Source organism: Labeo rohita, chromosome 4 (genome assembly GCF_022985175.1).
Source record: "Labeo rohita strain BAU-BD-2019 chromosome 4, IGBB_LRoh.1.0, whole genome shotgun sequence".
Lineage (NCBI taxonomy): Eukaryota > Metazoa > Chordata > Actinopteri > Cypriniformes > Cyprinidae > Labeo > Labeo rohita.
Window position 1 is genome coordinate 30,193,929 of NC_066872.1, and position 16,452 is coordinate 30,210,380.

At 33.3% G+C, this 16,452-nt stretch overlaps 1 protein-coding gene across 1 annotated transcript in view; it reads left to right on the plus strand.

Moving 5' to 3' along the window:
- The window catches only part of snd1 (staphylococcal nuclease and tudor domain containing 1), a 216,723-nt gene that overhangs the window by 7,692 nt on the left and 192,579 nt on the right, over nt 1-16,452 (plus strand). The window contains exons 5-9 of the mRNA XM_051107004.1: nt 2,501-2,661; nt 6,442-6,533; nt 6,955-7,113; nt 9,152-9,258; nt 9,630-9,720. Coding sequence (XP_050962961.1) covers nt 2,501-2,661; nt 6,442-6,533; nt 6,955-7,113; nt 9,152-9,258; nt 9,630-9,720 — 610 coding nt within the window. The remainder of the gene's footprint in view (nt 1-2,500; nt 2,662-6,441; nt 6,534-6,954; nt 7,114-9,151; nt 9,259-9,629; nt 9,721-16,452) is intronic.

The following is a 16,452-nucleotide window of genomic DNA, read 5'->3' on the forward strand; positions in this document are numbered from 1 at the left end:
TTTCAAACACAAGCAAGTATGATACTTACGCACATTTTTCACTGTTTATAGTGGTTTCTGTACAAGCACCCACTGAGATTAAAGCTAAAATATAAATATTAGACGGTAAAATGTAGAACTAAAAAAAAAAGTAAGAAATACAGTAATTATAGACATTACCCTGGTGACTAATTAAAAGAAAATAAGTTACTAACCCGATATGAATATATACATGCATACATATTCATATATACATATGTACATGCATATATGACAAAACAAAATTACTAAAACTTACAATTACAATGAGACCTTAAAGGCTATTCAAAATATTAATAAATACTTTACTAGTATATACACTACCAGTCAAAAGATTTTTAATGTTTTTTTTTTTTTTTTTTTAAAAGTGTCTTTTGCTCAACAAGCCTGTAATTATTTGATCTGAAATACAGCAAAAACAGTCATTTTTAAAAATATTTTTACTATTTAAAATAACCGTTTTCTTTTTGAATACATTTCAAAATGTAATTTATTTCTGTGATCCTTCAGAAATCATTCTTATATTCTGATTTGCTGCTCAAAATCAAAAACATTTACTATTATTATTATTATTATTATTATTATTATTATTATTATGTTGAAACCCGTTGAGTAGAATTCTTTTTTTCAGGTTTCTTTGATGAATAGAACGTTTAGAAGAACAGCAAAAGGACTCAACTGTTTTAAATATTGGTAATAATAATGCAAATGTTTGTTGAACAGCAAATCAGCATATTAGAATGATTTCTGAAGGATCATGTGACACTGAAGACTGGAGTAATGATGCTGAAAATTTAGCTTTGAAATCACAGGAATAAATTACATTTTAAAATATATTCAAATAGAACGCAGTTATTTTAAATAGTAAAAATATTTCAAAATTTTACTGTTTTTGTTGTAGTTTGGATCAAAGAAATGCAGGCTTGGCGAGCAGAAGAAAAAAAAAAAACATTAAATCTTACTGTTCAAAAACTTTTGACCAGTAGTGTCTATAATACTAAAATAATACTGTTCATATCAGTTTGAGGCCAGAATAGATTGCTGTCTAGACATTAAAATGTCAAAACAAAAAAAGTCTGGCTTTGTGACAGGGGTTGTATTTTAATTAAAGATCCAAGTTTTTTCCCAAAGGTGTGCAGAGTGACCGCGTTGGTTGTCCGCCCATGTCTTGTGTAGGTGGTTTTCAGCAAAAGTCAAAGCTCAAATACATTAAAATAATCTTAAAGGGATAGTTCACCCAAAAATGACAATTCTATCATTAATTACTCATGTCGTTCCAAACCCGTAAGACCTTCGTTTATTTTCAGAACACAAATTAAGATATTTTTGATGAAATCCAAGAGCTTTCTGACCCTGCATAGACAGCAAAGCAACTACCACGTTCAAGGCCCAGAAAGGTAGTAAGGACATCTTCCAAAATAGTCCATGTGACATCAGTGGTTCAGCTGTAAGGTTATGAAGCTACGACAATACTTTTTGTGCACAGACTATTTTATCTATGTCTTTACTACCTTTCTGGGCCATAAAAAGTTTGTTGCATTACTGTCTATCCACGGTCACAAAGCTCTTAGATTTAATCAAAAACATCATAATTTGTGTTCTGAATATGAAAAGGTCTTACATGTTTGGAATGACAAGAGAGTGAGTAATTAATGACAGAATTTTCATTTTTGGGCGAACTATCCCTTTAACATAGAGACACGCCAATTAGAAATTCAGAATGCGTGCTCGTCCACAGTAGATCTGATATATATCTTAAGAAACACTTTGAATCTTGTCTTTTCATCTAGTTTCAGTGAGACACGAATGCATTGAAAATTAAATTATCATTGTATGTGTTTAAATATTCAATCTCTGCCATCGCACCATCAAAAGTCCCGTAATTCATAATTTAATTCTATAATTTGTTTGTTGTCCGGGCCAAGACATTAAAGGATGGGCTGATACATCATTGACAGAGTCGCTGGTCAGACTTGGTCTTTAATTTAAGACTTTCACCACCCACGTTTTTTTCCCTGCTAAAAAAAAAAAAAAAAATAATAATAAGTTTTCATCATAGATTCTGATTCATCTCTCTCGCTCATTCTGTCTGTCTGTTTCGCCTCTTTAAGTCTGTTCATTATTAAGGCCAGCGCTACTTAAACTGATAGAGCCTTATTAAAAAATCTGACGAGTGTCTGCCGTGGTCAGGCTGTTTAATTCCCCTTAAAGATAATGATGGCTTTTAGAACAACAGAGGAATTAATTGAAACATGTGTTGGCTTTTGATAATGAACAAACTCATTTGAAGAGCTTATCAAGGCTTCAGAAAGGGGCAGCTCTCAGCGAGAGACCTCTACATCTGTTGCTCAGCGCAGTGAAGTCCGGAGAGGAAAGAAAGGCTGGATAAAATGATCTTGTCTTATTTTTAGTTTCTCCGAACTCTTGTGGTAAACTCTGCGGTCTGTAAGTTGATATTTACTGGGCTTTCTGTGTGTTTCAGTCCTGAGCAGGCCAGACTGTGTGATTTGGAGGATCAAGCCAAGGCTTCTAAAAAGGGTCTGTGGTCTGAGGGTGGAGGCTCACACACCATTCGAGATCTGAAGTACACCATCGAGAACCCTCGCAACTTTGTGGACTCCCTCCACCAGAAACCAGTCAATGGTAAGATGAGTAAAACTTGTTATATATGTTTTCAACATATTATACAGACAGTATTACTACAAAAACATAAGAAGCAGTTTCCTCCATCTCCACTATCCAATGGACCGTACAGCAGCTGTTTTGCGGTCATGCATTGGCTGTTGTGAAGGTACTGACTTAATCATAGCCGTGATCATCCCGATTTAAAATCGTAAAAATCAAACGTGTTTGATATGATCGGGTGGCCCCGATTTGTGTGAGAGCAGATCAGGAGGTGCAAGATTCGATCTGTGAATGTCTCACGTTACCAGATAATCTGTGCCGAACGTCGGGACCGATCGAGGTGCTCGACAAGATTTTTGCTCCGATTCTCACAAGGGAAAAATCGGGCTAAAAATCCTGTAGTGTGAGCCTGGGTTTAGTTTGATTGTGTTCTTGAGGGCCAGTACACACTAATGCGGGGGCAAACATCATTAGTGTTCAAGATCAAGTTCAAATTTTATATTCATGAATGCAAATTTACTAATAAAAGACCCCATCTGATTTTAATGAGTGGAGAAAGGCAGTACAATTGACTAAATTAGAGTCTCTATGATTAAATAAAAGCTATTAAAGCTTTAAATATTTGCAAGTTTGCAACTATGTATTCAATCTAAATTTGCATATCTGTCTATCTATCTATCTATCTATCTATCTATCTATCTATCTATCTATCTATCTATCTATCTATCTATCATCTCTCTGTCTCTGTGGTCAAAAATTTAATTTATATTTAAAGTTGTATATGTTTTATTTTTTGTTATAAAGACCGAAATAACAGTAATATTGTGAAATTATTACAGTTTAAAATAATGTTTTTCTATTTTAATATATTTTAAAATGTAATTTATTCCTGTGATGCAAAGATGAATTTTCATCAGCATCATTACTCCAGTCTTCAGTGTGACATGATCCTTCAGAAATCATTCTAATATTGTGATTTATTGCTTTTATTATCAATGTTGGAAACTGATGTGCTGCTTAATATTTGGAACCTGTTACTCTTCTTTCAGATTTCTTTGAGTAAAAAGTTAAAAAAAAATATTCAAAATGGAAATCTTTTCTAACAATATAAGTCTTTGCTATCGCTTTTTATCAATTTAACACATCCTTGTTGCATAAAAGTATTAATTTCTTAAAAAAAAAAAAAAAAAAAAAAAAAGAATAAAAATGTACTGACCCCGGACTTTTAAATGGTAGTTTATATTGTTACAAAAGCTTTCTATTTTACATTTTTCTTTTTAATTTATGTATTAAGGTTCCAACAAAATAATAAACAGCAACAATTGTTTTTAACATTTATAATAAATCAGCATATTATAATGATTTCTAAAGGATCATGTAACACTGAAGACTGGAGTAATGATGCTGAAAAATCCAGCTTTGCTTCAGAGAAGTAAATTACATTTTAAAATGTATTCACATAGAAAACAGTTGTTTTGCATTTAAATATTTTACAATATTACTGTTTTTTTTTTCTGGATTTTTGTTTCTTAAATAAATGCAGCCTTGATGAGCATAACAATCTTTTTTAAAAAAAACATTAAAAGTCTAACTTATCCCAAACTTATTAGTATTATTTGAAAAAAAAAAAAAGTTAAAAAAAACAAAAAAACAAAAATTATATATATATATATATATATATAATATATATATATATATATAATATTAGATTTTTATTTATTTATTTATTTAAAAATATTGATGTATTTTTATAATAATATCTAGTGGACAGTAAAATGGAATAAAGAAATGAAGAGCCATATTTTGATCATATATTTATTAAGGGCGTTTTGCAGGGTGTTTTGTTTTCGCCCAGAACCCCCTAAAGTTATGGCATGCTTTTTTATCAAACAAACGCTGAAATTACACACATCAAAACACTCGATTCTCTCTGGTAATGTCTCACTTTTCTTCCAGAAGCGTTTTTTTTTTCCCTCCTCATAGCTCTGTACTCTGCTCATTTCTCCTATTTAAACTGAATACTAACCCTGATGAGAGTTAACCTCTATCAGAAGGCTAGCCAGCTCACTGCAAATGAACAACTGAGTCATTAAATGCTATAGAAATGCGCCTCGTTTCCCCTCTCCGCTAACAAGCTTATTAGATGCTAATCAGAAGTCAGAGTTGTGACATCGTTCGGAATATTGAATTTAAACACACTTGGCCACATGACCCTTACCGGCGTGGCTGTGTTTCACCTTCTTAGCGAATTATTTCATAGCTCTCGCTGTGCCGTAATGCCAAGTGATTTTTAAACATGCCAATTTGTTGTTCTCTTCAAAAGTGAGCACCATACAGAACTGGAGTGGTCTGTTTACATACTGGCAGCTACCCACATGCTGTGACACCATGTGAACTTTCTGTGAAGTGGGCTGATGGTTTGAATTGTGGGATGATGAAAGTTAGAATCAAATTAACATGCTGAATAATTTTAAAAATTATAGTAGTTGAAGAGAGAGTTCATCATGCTTTAATACATCATTCTGTCACCAGTGTGGCAATTTTTTCTTCCATCACAAACCGTGATGTTTAATTTTGTACACTACCATTCAAAAGTTGAGGGTCAGTGAGATTTTTATGCATTATTAACTGATCATAAGTGAGAGTGAAGTCATTTATAATGTTACAAAAGATTTTTATTTTTACATGCAGAAGTCAAAAGTTTACATACACCTTGGAGAATCTGCAAAATGAAAATTATTTTATCAAAATAAGAGGGATCATACAAATGCATATTATTTTATACTTAGTACAGACCTGAATAAGATATTTCACATAAAAGACATTTACATATAGTCCACGAGAAAATAGTAGTTGAATTTATAAAAATGACCCTGTTCAAAAGTTTACATACACTTGATTCCTGGTGCTTTAGGAAAAGGAAACCTGATGCATTAATGAGACGGGGGGTAAAAACTTTTTGAATTTGAAGATCAGAGTAAATTAAACTTTTATTTTGTCTTCTGCGAAACGTAACTATCTTCTGTAGCATCTGAAGGGCAGTACTAAGTGAAAAAAATATATATATATATATATATATATTTAGGCAAAATAGGAAAAATGTACAGATCTTTATTCTGTTCAAAGGTTTTCACCCCCGGCTCTTAATGCATCGTGTTTGTTTCTGAAGCATCAGTGAGTGTTTGAACCTTCTGTAATAGTTGCATATGAGTCCCTCAGTTGTCCTCAGTGTGAAAAGATGGATCTCAAAAACATGTAGTCATTGTTGTAAATGGTTCAAATACACAAAAATGCTGAAAAACCAAATAATTTGTGGAACCCTGATGGAGTTTTCTGAAAAATCAGCCAGCAGTTTAACTGTTCAGGACAAACAAGGGACTCATGAGTAACTCACAAAACACAGCAAAACACAAAAAAACAGCTTTGGATAATTCAGGTAACAACACTATTAAGATTCAAGTGTGTGTAAACTTTTGAATGGGGTATTTTTTATAAATTCAGCTGTTATTTTCTCTTGTGGACTATATGTAAATGTCTTTTATGTGAAATATCTTATTCAAGTCAGTTCTAAATAAAAGATAACATGCATTTTTTTTTTCATGACCCCTCTTATTTTACGGTTAATATTTTGTAGATTCTGCAAGGTGTCTGTAAACTTTTGACTTCAACTGCAAATACAGTTCTTTTGAACTTCAAAGAATTTGGAAGAACTCAAAAAACACAAAAAAAACAAACAAAAAAAGTGAAGTAAAGTTTTGTCCTTCATGAACTCTTTCTTTCTGTCTTTTTCTCATACAGCCATTATTGAACACGTGCGTGATGGCTGCATGGTACGGGCGCTGCTTCTGCCCGACTACTATCTGGTGACAGTTATGCTGTCTGGAGTCAAGGTGAGTTTCATTCCTTTCTCTATGTAATGCTATGAATAAAAGAAACCCAATTTCTTTCCACAGAACCCTTGAGACTAATATTTCTCAGGATTTCTCAGTTTCTTATTAGTTCATTTCTATGTATCTCTTGATGGGTAGCCTTGAGGGATTCCCTCTAGGTTTTCATAGACCAGACCTGTTCCATCAATTCAGTAGACCATCTTACTGCTTAATCTTACTAATCATAAAAAAATGGAACTCCATAACTCTGCTAAATTAAATGCGTTAGTGGGTAGAACTAGTGGGTAGAGTTTTCACTCAGTGGATTTTCAGGAACGTGTTTACATTCTTTGTAAAGGATGATTTTGTTTTCTTGGGTTTATTACTTAGTATTTCAGACAATGTATGTGTTTGCTAATGTTTGTGAAAAATCTGTCTCCAGTGCCCTACATTTAAACGGGAGGCAGATGGCAGTGAGACCCCCGAGTCCTTTGCAGCAGAGGCAAAGTTTTTCACGGAGTCACGACTTCTTCAGAGAGATGTGCAGATCATTTTGGAGTCCTGTCCCAACCAGGTCATTCTTGGGACCATCTTGCACCCGGTATGAAGCCACATCATCTCTAATAAACGAAAGTGTAAAACATTTGAGCCTTTTTTTTTTTATATTGTGTATATATATTTTTAGGTGTTCCCCCCCCCTTTTCTTTTTGTTTTGCTTTGCTTTCGTTCCACTTTGTTTTGCTGTTTGTTTTGCTCTTTGTTTTGGTTGCATTGAGTATGAGGTGTATTGAGTTTGTTTTCAGAACAAAATGCAAATCTTTTTCCTTGCTTTGCTGTTTGTTTTGATTTGTTTTTATTTAAACTTTTTGTTTTGCTTTTTGTTTTGGTTTTGGTTGCATTGAGTATGTGGTAGCTTAGTTTGTCCATTGCTTTTTTTTTTTTTTTTTTCAGAACAAAAAGCCAACTTTTTCTTTGCTTTGCTGTTTGTTTTGCTTCGCTTTGCTTTTGTTTCACGGTTTTGTTTTGCTCTTTGATTTTGCATTTTGCTTTATTTTTGGTTTGTTTTGGTTGCATTATGGCAGCTTTACAGTTTGTACCGTTTTTTTTTTTTTGTTTGTTTTCAGAACAAAAAGCAAACTTTTTGCTTGTCTTGGCTTTGCTTTTCGTTTTGCTTTGCTTTTGGTTTTTTTTTGCTTTGTTTTTGTTTTGGTTGCACTGAGTATGTGGTAGCTTAGTTTGTCCATTGCTTTTTTGTTTTCAGAACAAAAAGCCAATCTTGTTTTGCTTCACTTTGCTTTTTTCTTTTTGTTTTGTTTTGTTTTTGCATTGAGTATGTGTAACTTACAGTTTGTCCATTGCATTTATTTTTTTTTGTTTGTTTGTTTGTTTTTTTGCTTTTTTTGTTCTTTTGCTTTTTTTTTATTTCAATTTTTTGGCTGCATTGAGTATGTAGTAGCTTAGTTTGTCCATTGCTTTTTTTTTTTTTTTTGGTTTTAGGAACTTTTTCTTTGTTTTGCTTTGTTTTTATTTCAATTTTTGTTTTGCTTTTTGTTTTGTTATGGTTGCATTGAGTATGTGGTAGCTTAGTTTGTCCATTGCTTTGTTTTCAGTACATAAAAACCTTTTCTTTGCTTTGCTGTTTGTTTTGCTTCACTTTGCTTTTGTTTCACTGTTTTGTTTTGCTTTTTGCTTTGGTTTTGGTTTGTTTTGGTTGCATTGTGGTAGCTTACAGTTTGTCCATTGCTTCATTGTTTTCAGAGCAAAAAGCAAAAAACATTTTGTTTTTCTTGCTTTGCTTTGCTGTGCTTTTTTCACTTTTGTTTTGCTTTTTGTGACAGCTTGTCCATTTGCTTTTTGGTTTCAGAACAATACCTGATATAAATAAACACTTACTATCAATGTTAAAAGTTTTCAGCCCGCATACACGGTTTTAACATTCCACACACAAACCACAATGACATTGACTGTCAAAACTAAGTTTTACTTAGGGGGAAAGGAATCATACCAGTTTTGATACCACAGCAGAAGTAATACTGAACATTGTTCCCACAAGCAATTATTCAAGACAAGTAAACAGCCAGTTAGAACATTTAAGAATAAATAAACATTACAAGCGGTGGAACAAAATAAAAAAATAGATCGAAGATGTCTCTGCACTGTTTACTTCATTTGCATTTATAAACAATATAAAGCATTCAATTCAACTTTCAAAATTGACTGATATACTGGTACATTTGGAATCCCTAGTGGGAATAATGCAGTAAACACCAAAGCTGTAATCAGTAATACATGCTGCAGCAATGTGGGAGGATCTACAGGTCTGGATTTTAATATATTATGCACGTGTTTGTTGTGCTGGCCTTTCAGTGCTAAGAACCGTTGATCAGTTTAATTAATTCTTTGCGCGACTGCAGGTATAAAGCCTCCTCATGTCATAGTTTTTATTAATCCATGTCACACAATGTGTGAAGATGTTTTTCCTCATGAACAGTGTTATACACATTAACCCTATTAGTCTCCTTCTGTTGATAAAAGCCAGGAAAGCTTGACACTGTCAGTCTTTATGTATTTATTTTCTTCTCCCCTTCTCTTTAAATTTTTTTGTTGATCTAATGTGTTTGTCTGTGTGGTCATTACAGAACGGTAACATCACAGAGTTGCTGTTGAAGGAAGGCTTTGCTCGTTGTGTGGACTGGTCCATGGCTGTGTACACCCAGGGTGCCGAGAAGCTCAGAGCAGCAGAACGGTCAGTGCTTGTCAGTCGGACAGTTGTCAGCCCTAGTTTGCGATACATTTCAACCACGCCTGACGTTTCGGCAGCTGGATCAGACGGAGCAGCTTGTTAAATACTTAAGGCTGTCTGAGGCTGCTCTAACTCCGTGTTTCAGCAGAATAGTTTAGCAAATGTGGCAACTTATCACAGAGCCTTTCAAGAACACCTGCCCTGATGCCCACCTGCTGGCTTACTGAAGCATTAGACACAATCACAATGAAATATGATAGGAGCACACAAGGTTGTGTCTTTAATCCAATTAAGTGCATATGCGGCTGTCCTTTATGCAGTGCTTCATTTTGGTGAAATGCCTTATCTCTCTCTCTCTCTCCAAAACCCTGCAGATCAGCGAAAGAGCGTAAAGTGAGAATCTGGAAGGACTATGTTGCTCCCACAGCCAATCTGGACCAGAAGGACAGACAGTTTGTTGCAAAGGTGAGTTTTTGTCCTCATTCACTTGCTGAAAGTATTTCGGTTTCACTACATGCAGCCTTAAAGGAGTAGTTCACCCAAAATTCAAAATTACCCCATGAGTTACTCACCCTCAAGCCGTCCTAGGTATATATGACTTTATTCTTTCAGACGAATACAATCTTAGTTAGTTATTTAAAAAAAGTTTGGCTCTTCCAAGCTTTATAATGGCAGTTAATTGTTGTTGAGATTTAAAGCTAAATAAAGTGTAAAAATATGGGTATATTTTTGCATACAAAAATGCGTCAGTTCACGTCAGAAGGTGTTTATTGACCCCCTGGAGCCATGTGGACAACTTTTTATGATGGATGGATGCACTTTATTTTGCTTCAGAATCTCAACTAGTGCTGTTAATCGATTAATTGCGATTAATCACATCCAAAACAAAATTTTTCGTTTACGTAATGTATAAATAAATGTACAAATACACACACATACAGTATATATTTTGAAAATATATACATGTATTTGCACATTTATATTCATATAATCGGTTTTATATATAAATATTTTAAATATATAAACATAATTCTTAAATATATACATGCGTGTGTGTGTATTTATATATAAATAATAAATATACACAGTACATGCATATATTATGTAAACAAAAACGTATTTTGGATGCGATTTAATCGTTAAACAGCCTTTATCTCAACACCCATTCACTGTCATTATGAAGCTTGGAAGAGCCAGGTTAATATAACTCCGATTGTATTCGTCTGAAAGAAGAAAGTCATATACACCTACAATGGCTTGAGGGTGGGTAAATCATAGGGTAATTTTTCATTTTTGGGTGAACTATCCTTTTAATAGTGAAAAAGCATAGAATCATGATATAAGGGTCAATGACCTCATGCTTATTTGTCTAGCTTATTTGTCCAGATTTATTCTAAAATAAATGAAATCAAAATAATGAAAGCCAAAATGAATACAAAAAGCCTCATTAAAAGCCCTATTTTTAAAAAAAAATTTTTTTGATGATCAGTTACACTGAAATACGTGTCATAATATGGAAGAAATTATTATAAAATATTATAAATAATCAAAAATAAAACAAATCAAAGTAATGCAGAGCATGCAGCAAAAACAAACCAAAAAAAAAAATCATAAATAAAATAAAACAGGAAATTATATCATAGAGAGGACCCCTGTGGACCCTAAAATTTTGCATAACTTTAAAATGTCCAGTTTTATTATTATATTTAGGAGTGAATTTATATTTAATTAATTTCTTTTTTTTTTTTTTTTATGAATGTGTTTTTTTTTTTTTTTTTTTTTATTTATCTTAACTAATTTTTGGAAATAATTAAGATATGTACATATATATTCAAGTTACATTTTACTTAATAAATAAATTACATTTATTTTTGTATTAAAAAATATCCAAAAACCACTAGAACAGTGTTATATATTTTGCTGACTTGTGTATTTGTATTATCCCAAATATTTCAAAGAATGTTTAAATCCAGAGAAACAAGCAATTTTAACAAGTGTAATGCACCGTCTCACTGTGTCGCCTACGAATTACATCATTTTATTTTGTAGAAAACATGGAAACCCCAAAAACGCTTTAATGTTATGCATTTTATTAGAACAGAACTTTCAACACACTCAAATGTATCTATTACGATAAAACAGTGCTGTTTTTTCCTACGATCGACTGTGGAATAATAAAAGCTCTGCTGCTTTTGAGACGTGTATCGCACTCGTCCTTCATTAGCAATGACTCTAGCGTCCTCGTTTCACTTCCATGACTTTCAGCCCCACTCTGCGTCCCATCAGATTGCATTGACTCGAGGATGAAGACAGCAACTCCCATGATTCCACACTCAATCACAGCTTCAAACTACGCCTTTGTTTCTTGTTTGTTTTGAATATGCTTCCTCTAGCGGCAAAAATGTACACATTGTGCCTTTAACTGACATTTTTGAGTCTGAAATAAAATTGTGTGTTTCAAAACCAAATGAAACCAACATAAATACAGGAAAGAAATATGTAAGATCTTGGTACATTTTAACCTACATTTTTATTCCTTACCTATTCTTGCCGTTGACCCACAGAACGAGCCATCAGAAGTCTGAACCATCATACCACTTATTTCCTGAGTAGATGGTGTTTCAGTTGAACTCTTCAGAAGTGCTTCTGATGTTTCTCACTAAAGGTCACTGAAACCTGTTGATCCAAAACCAGCCCTCCAGCCAAACCCTTGATCTCAAGACATAGGCTTGTTTCACTTAGAACGTCTAAAAATAACATAAGGAGAAGTCGGCGGAGTTTAGGTCGACACTTCCACACCGGCTAAGCGTGACATTTTACCACCTGAGTCCCAACATGATAACAAATGACCATCTCCTCTCTTCAACCTCCTTTATCACGGAGGCTTCTGAAGAATATTTGAGCACCGCAGTCTCTTAAAAGTGCTGACTGCAGTTGACGTACTCGTCTCCCTGACGCCTTGTTCTCTATTGTGTCTGTCAGCGAGGCAGGCCTTTCAGGTCTCAGGTGTTTCATTTCATTTTGCATACTCTGTAAAGTCAGCCTTGGGCCGTCTCAGCGGTTCTGTTCAGCTGCAGCCTTCAGCGCTCCTCTGCTAAATTACCGCTGAATTTCTGCTTCCACGTCCCTGGCCTAGAATGCATAAGGATGCTATAAACAGTTAAGTCTGAAAGAGACTCAAGATTGAACATGAAATCGAAATTGACCTGCTTTTCTTTCTTAATATGCTATCGGTTAAACGTTTGAGGTCGGTGGGATATTTTAAGTGTTCCTGAAAGAATTCTCGTACGAATGCAGCTTCACGTTGACTTTAAGATTAAAGAAGATACTGTTAGATTACTTTTTGCAGTGACTAAGGTTTGTTAACTTAGTTTAAACCGCTGCCGCCTGGTCTTAATTGATATGTTGACACTGTGTGCTCTCTCTCTCTCGTAAGTCAGCAACTGTGCTTTTGCAGAAAGTTTCTTCATTCTCCTTAAAGTGAGGTTGTTTCACTGAACTTCAAGACCTCTAAAATATTCATGCTTGGCCTTTGGTTATGTAAAGGTGTTGCTCTGCAATCTGCTTACAGAATTAGTTTCAAAATCCGCAGACACAAAAGTGTGTTTTTGCCTGAGTCAGAAAATACCAGAAGTGAAGAATAAAACATTTATATGAGCTTTAGCTTGCCTCAGATCTCTCTGAGCCGGGAGAGAAAGAAGATATACTTTGAAATTGTGCGCGAGTGTGTGTTTAAGTGAGAGTGTGTGTGTGTGTGTGTGTGAAAGAGAGAGAGACTCAACAGAAAAAGCTACTGACAAAAGCAGAATGGCAAGTATTTGTAAGCTGTTTCTGTGTCCTGGCAGAGGGGTCTAGCGGTTTTAATTGGTTTGCGTTTGCTGTCCTTCAAAAGCATTCAGAAAGAGTTTGCTGCTAATAATAATAATAATAATAATTAATTTTTTCTTGTTAGAATAATTATTACATTTTAACTCTAGCTGCTTTGGGTGTGTAAAGTGAAACCGTAATTGTAACTTTTTTTTTTTTTTTTTCCCCCAAACATTGTTTATTTTAATTTAATTATTGGAAACCATAAACTTGATCTGTAAGGAGATATATTTACAAAATTTACAATTTTATATTAATATAGAATCCCAATTTAAATAGCATGGTGAATACAACGGTTTTTTTGTTTGTTTAAAAAGTAATATATAATATATATATCTATATCTATATCTATATATATATATATATATATATATATATAGATAGATAGATATAGATATAGATATAGATAGATAGATAGATATATATAGATATATATAGATAGATATATATAGATAGATATATAGATATATATAGATAGATATATATATATAGATATATATATATATATAGATAGATAGATAGATATATATATATATATATATATATATATATATATATATATAGATATATATATATATATATATATATATATATATATATATATATATATATATCTATATATATATCTATCTATAGATATATCTATAGATATATATATATATATATATATATATATATATATATATATATATCTATATATATATATATATATATAGATATATATAGATATATAGATTTTTTTTTTTAAAGTAATACTATGCAATGAAGAATTTTTATTAAAAATGCTTCACTGTTTTCAAGAATTACACTGAGCAGCACAACTGTTTATGACTTAATTACAACATTAAAATATTATAAAGAATGGAAAATAAAACGTAAAGTAATGTGGAGCAATTAGCAACAAAAATTCCCATAAACCAGGATGGCAGATAATTTGACATTTTTATGACAAAGCAAGCCTAGTTCTGGTTGTAAAATGTCCAGTTTGATTATGATATTTATAAATGAATACTTTATTTTATTTTATTTTATTTTTAGTTATTTAATTTAATTTAACATTTAATTTAACATTTAATTTAATATTTAATTAAAAATGTAATTAAAAATGTAATTTAAAATTTGATTTAAAATTTAATTTAATTTTTAATTTGTTTTATTTTATTTTAATTTATTTTGTACATTCACGTATATAAGTTTTTACTTAATGGCTCCACCACATGACATTTTTGAGTCATGAAATTGAAAGGATTTATGTGTTTAAAAACCTTTGTCCAATATTAATATGATATCTATGAATAAATACATATTTTATTTATTTTATTTTGGGAAATAATTTAGATAAATAATTTTTTTTTTTTTTTTTAGTTGTGAAGTCGAAAGTAGTTATGTGTTTAAAAACTTTTGTCCAATATTTCAATAAAATCTTACTGACCCCAAACTTTTGAGTAGTAGTGTAAATATGAAAATCATTCAGTACTACGGCATGTTTCAAAAATACATTATACCATATGTGCATATTTAACATCTAACAAATACAGTAGGTTAAAATTACTAAAATGTAGAAGTATAGGAAAACTGCAGAACAAAAAGGCACTGTGAAGTCGGTATCAAGATATGCATAAAAACTAAGTATTTGCATGTTTTCTAGCTGCTTTTAATGTAATTCCAGTCAGGGTCTGTAGGTGGCAGTGGCTCCCTGTCACGTTCAATGGGCTGCAGTACCAGAGTGAGTCATGGATCTGGGCTGTAGATCCCTGTTGGCAGCTTGCGGTGAAGTGCCTTGCATGTGTGACTGCTAATGAAACAGCAAAATGTTCTCCTTACAGTTCTCAGTTCTGCTCAGCTACTACCGCACAGAAAAATAAAACCACCAATTTGCTCAGGTAACCTTGTTGATTTGATACCGAGCGCATTTAGTAACACAAAAGCACACACACCTACATAAACCATCAAATCACTGCCAAGCATTTAGCTGAATATTTTTGCAAGTGATCTGTTTAATTTCCACACCGAAGATTCAGTTCAAAGCCTGGTTTTTTTTTTTTTTTTTTTTTTTTTTTTCTTCAGTCCGTGTCTAATTCGCCTCATCCTTCTTTTCCTCCATGTCCCTCTGAAGACTATAATTTAGTCTTCATTTGCTCTGATCAGATAATGCATGTATTTTTGAGGCATTCCTTTGCCTGTTCAGGTCTGATTATATCTGATCCATTACCCAGACCCGCGCAAACGCCAGTCATCTTCCACATCACTGACTTCTCTATTAAGTAACTTGGAGTTGATGATCACATAAGATGACATGGATATGATATACTCAGACGTGGTTCTAAACGTCAGAGCTTTTGTGACATTTCGCTTTGCGGATGGTCCATGTACGCATGTAATGCGTCTCTCAGCTCTAATGTAACATGATTCTGTCACAAAACTTGCATGTCAAACATGGCACATGCCAGTTTTTACCTCTGGAGTCTCTTTATGTTGCTTGTCTTTTCTATCTGTAGTTTTCTAAGTGATTAGACGATGAAAAATCCCATAGTTTTAAACTGAAGAAGTAACTCAAGGTATCAGAGAACTACCTGGTATCTACATAGAAATGCTCAAGACTGAATTTGCAACACTCTGAAGTCATAGAGATGATGTATTTATTGAAGGGGCCTTGTCCATATAGGCTTTTTTTAGTAGATTTGTTGCTAAACAAGTGCTCTGGCACACTTGTAAGTGCTTGATTTAATCCTCATCCTGTTCCTTTTCCTCTAAACAAAATGATGGACCATTCCCGCCTCCTCTTTATCTCAGTTCCTTTGTGTTCCCTGTCGGCTCGCTTTCGTTGTCTTAAATGAGTGAAATGGTGAGGTAATGGTGGTAGGATGAGAGAATCAGAGAGAGGAGGGTTGTTCTTTTGAGAACGGAGTGTGGGAGAAGTGTTTTGTTTGCAGCTGTTTGCTTTTGTACCGTAGAAGGCTCGTGGCGGAGGGGTACAGTAACGTTTCTCTGGCAACAAGTGAGTCTCTCCTGTCCTCTTGGTGGAGCGGTGACTCGGTCGCCACCTCTCGTTCTCTTTCTAACACCTACTCGCGCTCTCTCGACATCACTTCTGAATATTGGGGTGACTGAGAAATATTCAACAAATAAACAGGCTGAAAACATCATAGAATTTATAAAAATGAGTTCAGATGAGAACGTTGATCACTGCAGGCAGTTTGAGTGCGAAGAGTTCTTACAATTTGTTGAATGTGGTAAATGTTACAAACACTAGATCACTATCCACCTTTTTCTTTGATGCCGAAGTAAGCCTACAGGTGAGACTTCCGGTTCATTTTTCGCTATAGGGAA